The 13,122-nt window shown below is 41.5% G+C and overlaps 1 protein-coding gene across 4 annotated transcripts in view; it reads right to left on the bottom strand.

The window, feature by feature from the left end:
* Window positions 1-528: 528 nt before the first annotated feature.
* The window catches only part of VEGFC (vascular endothelial growth factor C), a 41,073-nt gene continuing 28,479 nt past the window's right edge, over window positions 529-13,122 (bottom strand). For all 4 annotated transcript variants that reach the window (XM_028743814.2, XM_028743813.2, XM_028743816.2 and 1 more), the window contains exons 3-7: window positions 11,479-11,669; window positions 9,424-9,575; window positions 7,354-7,463; window positions 6,770-7,103; window positions 529-1,049 (exon numbers count right to left, since the gene is read on the bottom strand). In XM_028743814.2, the coding sequence (XP_028599647.2) occupies window positions 935-1,049; window positions 6,770-7,103; window positions 7,354-7,463; window positions 9,424-9,575; window positions 11,479-11,669 (902 nt within the window). In that variant the 3' untranslated portion in view covers window positions 529-934. The remainder of the gene's footprint in view (window positions 1,050-6,769; window positions 7,104-7,353; window positions 7,464-9,423; window positions 9,576-11,478; window positions 11,670-13,122) is intronic.

The raw sequence follows: 13,122 nt of genomic DNA on the forward strand, positions 1-13,122 counted from the left end.
GTTTTGTCCTGTTGAAGTTTGTGAGTGTGCAGACTGCTCTGTTATTCTAGCACTCTATTCCCATTTCCCCCCCATCACCAATAGGGCACTGAGCTGTTTCAAATGTTCTGTTCCTATGAGAGGATTTTGCACATGTGCAACTCCTATTGGGAAGGTGCTTTTTTTTCTGGGGAGGGGCGGTCTCTTTTTAAATAAGTAACAATTTCCTGCATACTTGGAGAGTCCTTTGAGTGTGTCAAATTCTGTCTCTGTATTTGGTCCCATTTCACTGATTGGCAAAGGACAACCAAGTTTGCTCTTAGAGAGACTGGTGAATACTCTAAATAGCATAAGGTCAAACTCTGAAGTTTCATTGCTCAAAATATAACTTTTTTCATGTTCAGTGTTATAATAATTATGTATTGCTGCCTCTTGCAGTCTTCATTTTATCTGGATTCCAGTAGAATACTTAAAGTTGCCATTCATCTCCCCCAATTGCAGCTATAAATATTAATTAATGAGATAGTACAGTGAACATAGTCAGCAGCATATAATACAATTTCATTTTATTTAAAACATATTTTGCATAATATAAAAATATTGATCACAGTGAGATTTAACAATTGTTACTGCTATAAACAAGAATGCAGTACAATATTTTTAATGGAAATAAATTATATAGTTATTATCTTTTTAAAAAATCACAAGGAAGAAAATGTAGGCTGTTTGGTCATTAGAAAAAAAAAATCAAGTTCTTATTGAGTTCTTTATAATGAAGAAAATCCCAGGTTTTGTTTTCTACATTTGCTTTCCACACATCTTAAGAGCACAAATGAGTCTGTGTCCAATAGTCCTATGATGTCTCTTTTGCACAGTAAATCCAAAATGTTAGCAGTCTTTCTTATAAAAAAAAACACAGGAAAAATGTACACCAATTTGTCAGATGGTATCTTCACTAATTAATAAGTGGTCTTTTCCAATATGTTGGCACACAACGGCAAACTTCTTCACTGTAATAAAATCCAGGTTCACAGCGTTTCGTTCGAACTGTACACGGTGGTCTGTAGCAGCTGAAAGAAGTTGGGGGGGGGGAAACAGTTGTAAAACTGACATGAGAAATTATTCTGCCTATTCTGAAATCTACAATGTGCTCTTGGAAAAAAGCAATTAATCTATGCAAGGATTCTCTGTAAGGTGCGTGGATTCAAGTGGCTGGCAAACAGAACTGGATACCGTTATAAGTCTTAATAAGTGCTCCGCCTACAGCTGCTTCTCTCTCTCATGTAAGCTCTCCATAAATGGAAAACACCACACAGAGAGGAGCAAGGAAGAGGTGGGTGTAGTTCTGTGAATGATAGTTTCTAGCATCCACTGACGGAATGGATTTACCAGGGCTCTTTTTACTTAGTCATGTTGCTTTCGGAATAGGAATTCCGCCCCCTCAACTGCCAATTTTCTGGCACCAAGGAAGACATGGTGGTTTGCCCTGGTCCTTTCTGGATTTTCATGCAGGATGAATATTTATTTTATTGTCACTTGTTGTAACTGAATTGTGAACTGTTCGGTTGTTGCTGTTCTAGTGTTGTTAATGATGCCTTGGATCCAAGGTGAAGTGTGATGTCAATATCAAGATGAGGCAATCACATATCTTGACTCGTTGAGATGGGTTCTGAAGCAAATACTTCTTCTGTGCACAGCGCTAATAATTACTCATTGTCAAGTGACTATAACTATGTAACAACTTTCAAATATTTGAAAACGTTCTAGCTATTTACACTACTAACTTTTTCTAGTACTGAGCTTCTAACTGCAATATCTTCTAGTCTGAACAATTTGTCTGTAATGAACTATCTTACAGATCAGTGTTATTTTCTTTCTTTTAAAAAAAAGCCAAGAATTTCTCTCTGAAATAGTCTAATTTTAAAATTACTCAAGCCTGTTTTGCTCATGTAGAGTTCCTGTAACATCAGTGGAAGCAATGTGCAGGTTCAGAGGCTTATATGTATAACATTATGAATTGAAAATGGGATGGAAAGACATCAGTAATTTATAGCACTTCAGTCAGGGAAGTAAAAAAGTACTTTACTAACCCTCACTTCATGCTTAAAAGATAAATATTTTGCATCAGTGGATAATTTGTTTCTACAGGGATTGCAGGACAAAGGCTATAAACAAGTTTGTCATAGCATGATAATTTCTTATGGTTGTTTTTAAAACAGGTTGACCTAACATAACCTCGCACTGATAGTGCCAAATAGCCTCTGGTGTGTAATGTAGACAAAGCACTAGTCTTTTGCTATTTCAAACACTGGCAGCAAATCAAGAGCGAAAAGTATATGTTTCAAGTTTCAACACAGCTATATTTTAAATTTGTTTTTAAAATTGTCTGTTTTTATAAAAGATAGTTTAATGATCTCAATTAACATTCCTCCTGATTAATAGTTTATGCATTTCAGTTTACAAATAAAATATTAGATGTCTGCACAACAAAATCCAAAGGGGGGAAAAAAGAAGACTTCCTGAACAGAGGGAGGACACTTTCTTTCGGCTCTGTCCCTACATGCCTTTCCCTGCTCCAATCTAACTTGAACCCAGAAAAGTGCTTTTGTATCTGGATTTTTAAAAGTAGATTGGTACACCTACCTCCATGGACCCAGCTCTGGGGACAACCCCCATTTCTTGAGCTGGAACTGCCCTGGTTGAGTTTGCTCTGAAAATGTGACTTTTAGAAGACATCTGAAGGCAGCCCTATATTGGGAAATTTTTAATGTCTTATGTTTTTACAACTTTTTATATGCTGTAAGCTGCCCAGAGTGGCTGGAGAAACTGAGCCAGATGGGTGGGGTATAAATAATAAAATTATTACTATTGTTCTCACGGAGCACATGCTCTTCAAGGTAAACCCAGCCCACCTTGCTGAATTTCTTTTCCAGGTAAGTGCCCACCTGCTTTTAGTGGCAGAAGTATCCTTATTGTGTGTGTGTATAGGGTGGGGAGTCAAGGCACATGCCCACTAAGTCTAATTCTCTTCCCCCTTGACACCCTGAGCCACTTCCTTCCTTCAGCCTTCTGTTGATTATACATGCACATTACTCTCTAGTGCCTGAAATATACTCTGAGTCGAGAGTGGATTTCATGCTCTTTATTCAGCTCATAGTGGCGAGGAGGAATGGAAGTTCCCCCTGTCTGTTTTTGAGGTGGTGACTTTTAAGTATGTCGGGAAATATTCACTAAAATGCATATATATTAGTGAAAGCAACATACAGAACTGCATTAGGGGAAACCGTTTTGCAAAATGTGGAAATTTATCAGCAATTAAATGGGAGAATCTGTTGCATCCTGTTTCAATGTCCAAAACAGAGCAGTGGCAGAAGCAGAGTAATGGCAGCACCAACAGTTCCCTTCCTAATAAACAAGGGACATTATTGGGGTTCAGGCATTCTATGAAACACCCATGTGAGCATATCCCTCTTTGGGAGAATATGCAAACAGCCTTAGCTACTTTTGCAGAGGTTATTCAGGGAGATGTGCCATACTCTTTTGTACAATGGACTACAATATCATACTGTTTTCCTCACAGTAGAATCACATTCAGTTGTATGGCTTATTCTAGGTTGCTCTTGGCTCTGCTTTCTATAGCAAAAGTAATATATATAGTAGGCAGATAACTACTGGGAAGAAAAATGCTAGATAATGCTCATCACATGAACAAACTGTGCTGGAGTTAGTGTTGTGGCTCTTCTCTGCATGAATCATACAGAAGTTAAAGAGGAATAAGTTCTTACAGTGCATTCATTTAACCACAGTGTGTGTGTGTGAACCTACATCTGAATAGTGACAGCTGGGTTTTAAGGACAGGAACAGGATGTAAGTTGGATTTGAAATCTACTAGGATGTAATTTGCTAGTATATTTATTAGGATTTTCAAATACAGCTAAGGATGGCACATGCAGAGAAATGTGTGTACCAAAAGGTTGTGTTTGAAACAGGAGATTGTATTCTATAAAAACTAATTCGATACTGTATTATATGTTTGTAACAGGATTATAGTTACACTGGAGGCAATTATTGCAACAAATTAGCACAGCTATGAGGAAATCTGTAAAGAATGAGGAAGAAACATCCTGGGCGGACCTGTTCCATCTTGTGGTGAGCTTTGTTAAAATAACTTGTCACACTTGTTCAACTCATTTGTATATAATACACAATTCTAAATTTCAAGTTACACAACACCTACTGGAAACAACCTGGTGCACACATAATCCTAGAGAACATATTTAAAATTAGATTATAATGGGAAATAATCTATAATGAATTAATTGTTCAACTATGAGTTTATTCCTGAAGTTTCTTCCTATTAAATTAATCCTCATAACCATATTGTGATAGGTCTTCCAATAATACTGGAAGCGGTTGGAGGATGGATGGCGGCTAACAGATTGAAGTTGAATCCTGACAAGACAGAAGTACTGTTTTTGGGGGACAGGAGGCGGGCAGGTGTGGAGGATTCCCTGGTCCTGAATGGGGTAACTGTGCCCCTGAAGGACCAGGTGCGCAGCCTGGGAGTAATTTTGGACTCACAGCTGTCCATGGAGGCACAGGTCAAATCTGTATCCAGGGCAGCTGTTTACCAGCTCCATCTGGTATGTAGGCTGAGACCCTATCTGCCTGCAGACTGTCTCGCCAGAGTGGTGCATGCTCTGGTTATCTCCCGCTTGGACTACTGCAATGCGCTCTATGTGGGGCTACCTTTGAAGGTGACCCGGAAACTACAACTAATCCAGAATGCGGCAGCTAGACTGGTGACTGGGAGCGGCCGCCGAGACCATATAACACCGGTCTTGAAAGACCTACATTGGCTCCCAGTACGTTTCCGAGCACAATTCAAAGTGTTGGTGCTGACCTTTAAAGCCCTAAACGGCCTCGGTCCAGTATATCTGAAGGAGCGTCTCCTCCCCCATCGTTCTGCCCGGACACTGAGGTCCAGTTCCGAGGGCCTTCTGGCGGTTCCCTCACTGCGAGAGGCCAAGTTACAGGGAACCAGGCAGAGGGCCTTCTCGGTAGTGGCACCCGCCCTGTGGAACGCCCTCCCATCAGATGTCAAAGCGATAAACAACTACCTGACATTCAGAAGACATCTGAAGGCAGCCCTGTTCAGGGAAGTTTTTAATATGTGACATTTTAATGTATTTTCCATCTTTGTTGGAAGCTGCCCAGAGTGGCTGGGGAAACCCAGCCAGATAGGCGGGGTACAAATACAGTGGTACCCCGCAAGACGAACGCCTCGCAAGACAGAAAACCCGCTAGATGAAAGGGTTTTCCGTTTTGGAGGCACTTCGCAAAACGAATTTCCCTATGGGCTTGCTTCGCAAGACGAAAGCCCATAGGGAAATCTCCGGGACAGCGGGGAAGCACAGCGTGTCTTCCCCACTGTCCTCGGACCTCCTCCCGCCGCCCGGCATCGGAACCAAGCTCCGATGCCGGGCGGCGGGGCCGCGAAGCCTGGGCGCGCTGATCTCAGCGCGCGCAGGCTTCGGCATGCTGGCAACTCTCGGCAAGCAGCGGGAGCGCTCCCGCTGCTTGCGGAGAGGTCCGCAAAGCCTGTCCAGGACAGCTTTTGAAGGGGGGGGGGAAGCAAAGACTTTCGCCCCCCGCCCGCCTTCAGAAGAGGTCCAGGACCTCTTCTGAAGGCGGGCGGGGGGCGAAAATCTTTGTCCCCCCTGCCTGCCTTCCCAGGGGCTTTTAAATCGCCCCGGACAGCGGAGAAGTCCTCCGCTGTCCCGGGCGATTTTAAAATGCCGCCCGCCAGCATTTTAAGATTGCCCCGGACAGCGGAGAAGTCCTCCGCTGTCCCGGGGTTTTTTAAAATGCTGGGGGTGGGAAGAAAAGCCCTTGTCCCCCCCAAGCCTTCAGAAGAGGTCGGGGGACAGACTGTCCCCGGACCTGGTCTGAAGGCGGTTTCCCTAGGAACGCATTAATTGATTTTCAATGCATTCCTATGGGAAACCGTGCATCGCAAGACGAAAAACTCGCAAGACGAAGAGACTTGCGGAACGAATTAATTTCGTCTTGCGAGGCACCACTGTAATAAATTATTATTATTATTATTATTATTATTATTATTATTATTATACTTTTCTAGCAAGTCTTTAATTGGCTTAAGGAGAATAATCTTGCTGGGCTGGATACGGCCTGTAGATTGTACATTGTCCAACTGCTCTCTGATGATTGTCAGAGCTGGAGACCATATGATGTTTCCCCTTGAAAAAGCTTAAAACTTGCTATATAATCTTAATAATACACTTTTCTCCAGGTCCTAGATGACACTGTAAATAACAACTATTAGGTGACTTCCATAATTTTTTTAGGGATAATATCTGAAATCAATGCTATCTGGTATATGCTGAAGAAAATGAGATTATTTAGTGGAGGGAACAGCATTGTTCAGAGCTCTGCTTTTGCAAACATCTGTATCATCAATGATGCAGTTGTATAATATTCTCAAAGATGGATTACCTGGGCAATGTAAGCATACATGACTAGTGTCAAACACACTTTCTGTTCAGGTAGTCCATTCTGTATGACAAGTGACATGTTTTATCTCCAGACTAGTAAAGTACTTTGCCCTCTGTTTAACTCTGATAAGTATCAAGACAACTGCCAGAGATCAAATATGTAGCATGAGTATTAGAAAACTTGGGAAACTATAACCAATGTCTTTTAGCAGGACAAAAATAACATCTGATTTAATAGAAGTTGCAAGACAAAGTATTTCAGTTGTTTTAGTTACCTGCATGTCTGGTGATTAAATCTTTTTCCTTTCAAGAAACACTTGTTTGGAGATTCTACACATTCACAAATACACTTTGCAGAATTTAGTGGCTGATGTTTAGGACATGTTCTTTTACATACACATTGGCACTTTTCTTCATCAAAATCCTTGCTGGGTCCACATGAGCTAGGCAGCAGTTTATTCTTACATGTACACTGGCATGATGTTCTATCCAGTTCTTTGTGAGGTCCACAGCTGGAAGGCCTCACTCCCCCTTTACAGACACACTGGCAGGTTTCTTCATCAAGCTCCTTATTAGGTCCACAGATATCATGGTATCCTTCAGCAGTGTCTATAAACACAGCAAACATTAGGAAAATAAATAAATTTTGCTTCAGGCATTGCAAAAAGTGAAACATATCTACTAGTTTCACATTTTTCATACCCATGTCTAAATCACTGAATTTGTAATGTGGAGTGAACAACCAGTTATAAAGGATTAGAGAGTTCTTAATTTTAAAAAGTTTACGTGCATATAATTTTTATTTTGCTTGAATATTGCCACGTTAAGTGAATACAACTTCTGGAGCATATTTGCTTACCAGTATCCCCAAGGTAAGAAGAAAAACTGAAGTCATGCTGAGCCAGACATCTGCAAATCTGATTATTCCAGATATGATTTTTTGGGCAAGTTTTGTTTGCCACATGACACCTAGGGATAAAATATTGCATTATTTAGTACACTGAAAACGCAAGACAATAGTTTTTGTGCATGGGTCACAGATGCGGACAAATGCAACCTAAGATATATTTGATTGCATTCACATTGGCTAGAGAGAGATTTTTCTTCCTTCCTCATAATACCAGAACCCAGGGTCATCTGATTTAGCTGAAGAGTGGGAGATTTAGGGCAGACAAAAGGTATTTTTCGCTCTATTAGACGCACCGGACTGTAAGAAGCACCTAGTTTTTAGGGGAGGAAAACAAGAAATAAGAAAGCAACGCAAAGCATTCTGAGCTAACAGGGAGCGCTCCTCCATCTTCGCTCAGGAGGCTTTGTGGGGCCTCCTGGCTTCAGCAAAAAGCAAGCCTACTGGCTTTCCCCCCACTAACCGCAAGAGCCGCACACTCTTAAAGGGAGCGCTGCTCTTGGGGGTTTTTCTGGGGGTTGGGGGAAGGGACAGAGCCGCGCGCTCTGTCCCTTCCCCCACCTCTCGCAAAAGCCAGGGATAGCCATGCAAAGCCTCTGCAGGGCAGTGGGATGAAGGCTCTCTGTGCCCTGCGGAGGCTGCGCGCGGTGAAGCCAGGACAGCCAGCAGGATTGATCCCGCTCGCTGTCCTGGCTTCTTGCTGAGCCGTGCACAGCCTCTCCCAAGCAAAGGGAGCCTTTATCCCCTGCCCAGGAGAGGCTGCGTGCAGCTAAGGCTCCCCCAAGAGCCGCACTCCCTTTAAAGAGTGCGTGGAGTGTGTGCGCGGCTCTTGGGGGCTTTTCTCCAAGGAGGGAGAAGGGCAGCCCTTCTCCCTCCTTGGGGAAAAGCCCCCAAGAGCTGCACACATGCTTCACGTGGCTCTTTAAAGGGAGCGCTGAGCCAGAGCCTCCCACCTGCATTCGCTCCATAAGACGCACACACATTTCCCCTTACTTTTTAGGAGGGGAAAAGTGAATCTTATAGAGCGAAAAATACAGTACTTCTCACAGTGTATATTTGAACTCTACAAGAAATAGATATGAACATCAGCTTGAATGGTTTTAAAGGGGTACTGGACAAATTCAGAAAAGGTAAGAGCTCTCAATGGCTACTAGTATGAATCGGGATTTACAGAATTAGTATTGCCTATTACAGCATACATATGTTGTAAAGTGAAGTGGCATTGTTCACTACCATTCCATTTCCGCCCAATACATGCCACATCCTAAAAACCCCTGCAAAGTCCTGAAGGCCATAGTGGAATATTGGGAAATGCCTATTGCATCAATTAATCCAGTAAGTCTGTGGTTTAAACTCAATTTTCATACATTAAAACACTCAGGGTAATGACAGGCTAACATATACAAAATGTCTCCTCTGGAAAATTCCCCACAAACCATTTTATGACTTTTGTGTGTTTTCCCCCCGTTCTTTGGTATACAACTCAGTATGTTTTGAAATAACAATTAAAAGAATTAATCAAGCACCTCAGACTTCAAATTGATTTATAACACTTTGAATTTACATGCAATTCACAATAACTAAAATATGTTGTATTGTTGCTTAAAAGTTGAAAAACAAACTCCCCGCCACATTCTATGATCCTTATTCAGTATTCAATACTCTGGCAAATGGTTGTGGAAGACATAATTTAGGTTGAGAATACTTCTTAAAATAAAAATATCAAAACAACTAGTTTCACTAGGTATCTGAAGTGTTGCAGTCCTTTCATGACTCAAACTGATAAACCACACTTTTTGATGTTAGGTTCACACTCTAATACATGAATCTGCATAAATTTTTGCATAAAGCTAATGATGGCATAACCTTGTCTTCTGAATTTTTTTTAATCAACTAAATAACTTTTTCCTAAAATTTTGTATAACTTTATAATACACTTGTTTAAATATTTGTCACCAGTAACCTGCTTTGTATTCTAGAGTTTTTAAAACAGAGTAAGAAATATGCAAATCTAATACTTACTGTGTTTGTGTAACTGACAAGGACCTTCTAATGATTGAATGAACTTGTCTGTAGACATCAAGTTTGGACATGCATCGGCAGGATGTATGATTCGCGAAACTGATTGTTACAGGTTTGGGACCATGAGACAGTGGCACTGTTATTTCAAATAACTACACAAAAATAAAAGGGGGAAAAACAGAAATAAAAGTTTTTATTAAAAGCAAAAATGAGAGCAATGTGTTAGCATGCTGCTTATAATGTTTTTAAAATGTTTTAATTACTTAAACTGTTTCAGAATGCTTAAATAAACCTGTGGATGTGTTTGATGCTCTGGGTTCCTTTGGGAGAAATAACAGTATATAAATACAATAAATAAATCTCTCTCTCTTTTAAATCGGAACCAGTGAAGGCAGTGAATGTCTGGAGGTGGTTGGAGGATAGATGGCAGCTAACAGATTGAGGTTGAATCATGACAAGACAGAAATACTGTTCTTTGGGGCCAGTTGGTGGGTGGGCGTGGGGGACTCCCTGGTCCTGAAGGATCAGGTGCGCAGCCTGGGAGTCATAGCTGTTCATGGAGGCCCAGGTCAATTCTGTGTCCAGGGCAGCTGTCTACCAGCTCCATCTGGTACGCAAATAGCAAACATAACTAAATTATATGACATCATTTCCATGCAGCAGCAAATACATCCAGAGGGTGCCCTGGTTGTGGCGGGGGACTTTAATCAAGCTTGTTTGAAGACAGTTTTTCCTAAGTTTGAACAGTATGTGAAATCACCCACTAGAGGGAAGAATATCTTGGACCGAGTGTACTCTAATCTAAAGCAGGTGTGCAGGGCAATCTCCCTCCCCCACTTAGGTTCATCTGACCATTCCTCACTCTTTTTATGTCCGAAGTACATCCCCCTTAGAAGAATTCAGCCAGCTATAAAAACAGAATCTGTTTTGAAAGTACTGATTGGAGTGTGTTTGAACATCAAGATCTGCACAGATACACATATGCTGTACTTTCCTATATTAAAGTGTGCACCGACAATGTAATGACAGAAAGGAGCATTAGAGGTTTTGGGAACAGCAAACCCTAGATGACTGCCGAAGTTAGGTCACTCTTGAAGCCTTTAAGGCAGGGAGCATAGAGACATATAGAGAGGCAAGAATAAAGCCTAGGAAAGGCAGCAAAGCAACAATATAAGCTCAAGGTTGAGAACTGCTTAGCTGAGAACAATACGTAACAAGTGTGGCGAGGATTGCAGCACCTAACCAACTATAAAGGCAATACGACGAACATAGTCACGGCCAATGATATGTTGGCAGAGGAGTTGAACATCTACTTCACCCGCTATGAGGCAAAAAGAGCAGATATCTTGGCTCCTGTTTGCCAGCCTACAAATTCACAGCCACTTGTTTTATATGACCATCAAGTGAAAGCTGCATTGCGGGCGGTGAATCCCAGCAAAGCTGCTAGCCCAGATGGGTGCTGGAAATAGTGGTAAAAGATTGTGCCAATCAATTAGCAGGGGTCTTGACGAGGATTTTTAACATCTCTCTGCAAACCGCTTATGTTCCATCGTGTTTGAAAGTGGCCACCATTATACGAGTCCCAAAGGCGAATGATGCAAATAATGTCACATTATTGGCCATATTTGGACATTCTTCTCACAATTAATACTAACATGTGGGGAAGTGGGACCATGCTGGGAAACTGTGCACAAAATGAAAACATACAGAAATGTATGTTTGAAGGCTTTCCCTTTCCTTTGTTTGCTTGGTCACATGGTAGCCAGAGGAAGGGGCTACTCAGTGTGGCCCTGCTTATTGCATGTGTGTTAGTATTAATAATAAAATTAGGCTTTCGTTTGGTCCCAAAATAATGATATAATGCTGGGAGATCGGGACAGAATGTTGGGATTCTTATACTTCTACAACAAATGCATTCATATTATATTTTACAATGTAAACAACAGAACAATGTATTCCTTTTAAAGCAGATCCAAATTTCAGTGCATATTTCAACCACATGCAGACACTGAGAGCTTAAAACAAACCCAGAATGTAGCTGAGATAACAACCTACCGTTTTACTGATGAAGCTTGTGCTGATATTCATACACTGCAGCCCTTCACTATTGCAGCAACCTCCACATCTGTAGATGGACACACATGGAGGTTTAAAGAAGGTGTTTGTTGTTGCTCCATACTCTTTCCCCACATCTACACATACCTCACGTGGCATGCATTGAGTTTTTCTCCACTCATTATCAATACCTGCCAAGTTACAGGGAAAGCTCATAAGTTATAACACAGGTTTTCTTAATAGTTCAAAATCAGATTCCCCTGAAAGTAGTTAAAACTTGCTTATTAAATGGACCATGTTTATATAGAAACTGAGTTCTGTAAAAAGCAAACACAACAGCAGCAACGACAATATCAGAGTTCTTTAATGCTAGTTTTCTAACAGTAGTCTTATTACCAGGGCTTATCCACACTAACCTCCAGAGCTTTCCCCGTGCAAACCCGCTCTTTAAAGCTGAATTGTGGAAAACCTGGATTGTCATTTGTTGTGCTTCAGCTTTAAAAGTGGGGAAAACTCCAGGGTGAAAGAAGAGCACTTGGATATGGAGCTTTAAAGCATGGACCTGTACATGAAAACAGCAGGACAAAAGGTAAGTGGGGATAAGTCCTTAGGTACACTTGAGCCACTGGTGAAAATGCTTTGTGGAGCAGGCTAGAATAGTCTCTAGAAAAGGCACTGGGGATCTAAAGAAGGGCAGAGCAAGCAGGGCTTGCAGGTGGATTTAGGGAAAAATAGGAAGAAGAAACAGGAGCAATAAAGGAGAGAGAGGTATGGCAGCTAGAGACCAATGAAAGAGTATCAGAAGGCAAGTCACATAAATAAAGGGAAGGCCAAAAAGGAGGATTCTGAGGAGGAAAGAAAATCTGACAGATGGAATGGAAGAACAGAGGTAGATATGCCTTGGAGCATTAGAGGTGAGGAATCACCTACTGGCTTGAAATAACCAACCAAATACTTGCTCGTGGGTTTCTAGCACTTATAAATGATTATTGAATGGTTCCTTAGCAAGGTTTCAATAGTTGTGAGAAAACCTAGCTGGAAAAAAATCTACAGAAGAGAAGAAAACTGATGTTGCTTACCTTTAACAGATGTTGTTTGAGTGGTCATATATGTAGTCACAAAAAGGGGATCTGTGTCTGTGCAGAGCACCATCCTGGAACTTTCTAGAACTCAGGCCTGAGAGCTGATGCTCATGCCCCTAACCCTCAAAAGGGAGATATATCTCTTTTACATATGCCTGAAGGGGCAGTACGTGCACTTCTATTCAGTTTCTTCATGATTGTTGTGAGAATATCCCACCAAAAGAAAGGAGGCACCTGCAGTGGGAAAGGAGGGTGGATTGTGACTTCACAGATGATCACTTGAAGAACATCAGTTACAGGTAAGCAACGTGTTTTTCTTCTTCATAGACTCTGTGCAGCTACACATATGGAAGACTAGCAGCCAACATACATGGAAGGAAGCGCTGGTGTTATTATTGGGGGGAGGGGGTTGTCCAGAAGAGCTCTCCCAAAGATTGAGTGAGAGGTTATTTTCACTTCCAACACATAATGCTTTATTAAAGTGGAAAGGTAGAACAATATAGCCACTTTGCAGAGTTCTGGTAATATTGCTGGCATCCATCTGTCTCAAGAGACAATGGAG

The sequence above is a fragment of the Podarcis muralis genome, chromosome 9, assembly GCF_964188315.1.
Source record: "Podarcis muralis chromosome 9, rPodMur119.hap1.1, whole genome shotgun sequence".
In the NCBI taxonomy this organism is placed as follows: domain Eukaryota; kingdom Metazoa; phylum Chordata; class Lepidosauria; order Squamata; family Lacertidae; genus Podarcis; species Podarcis muralis.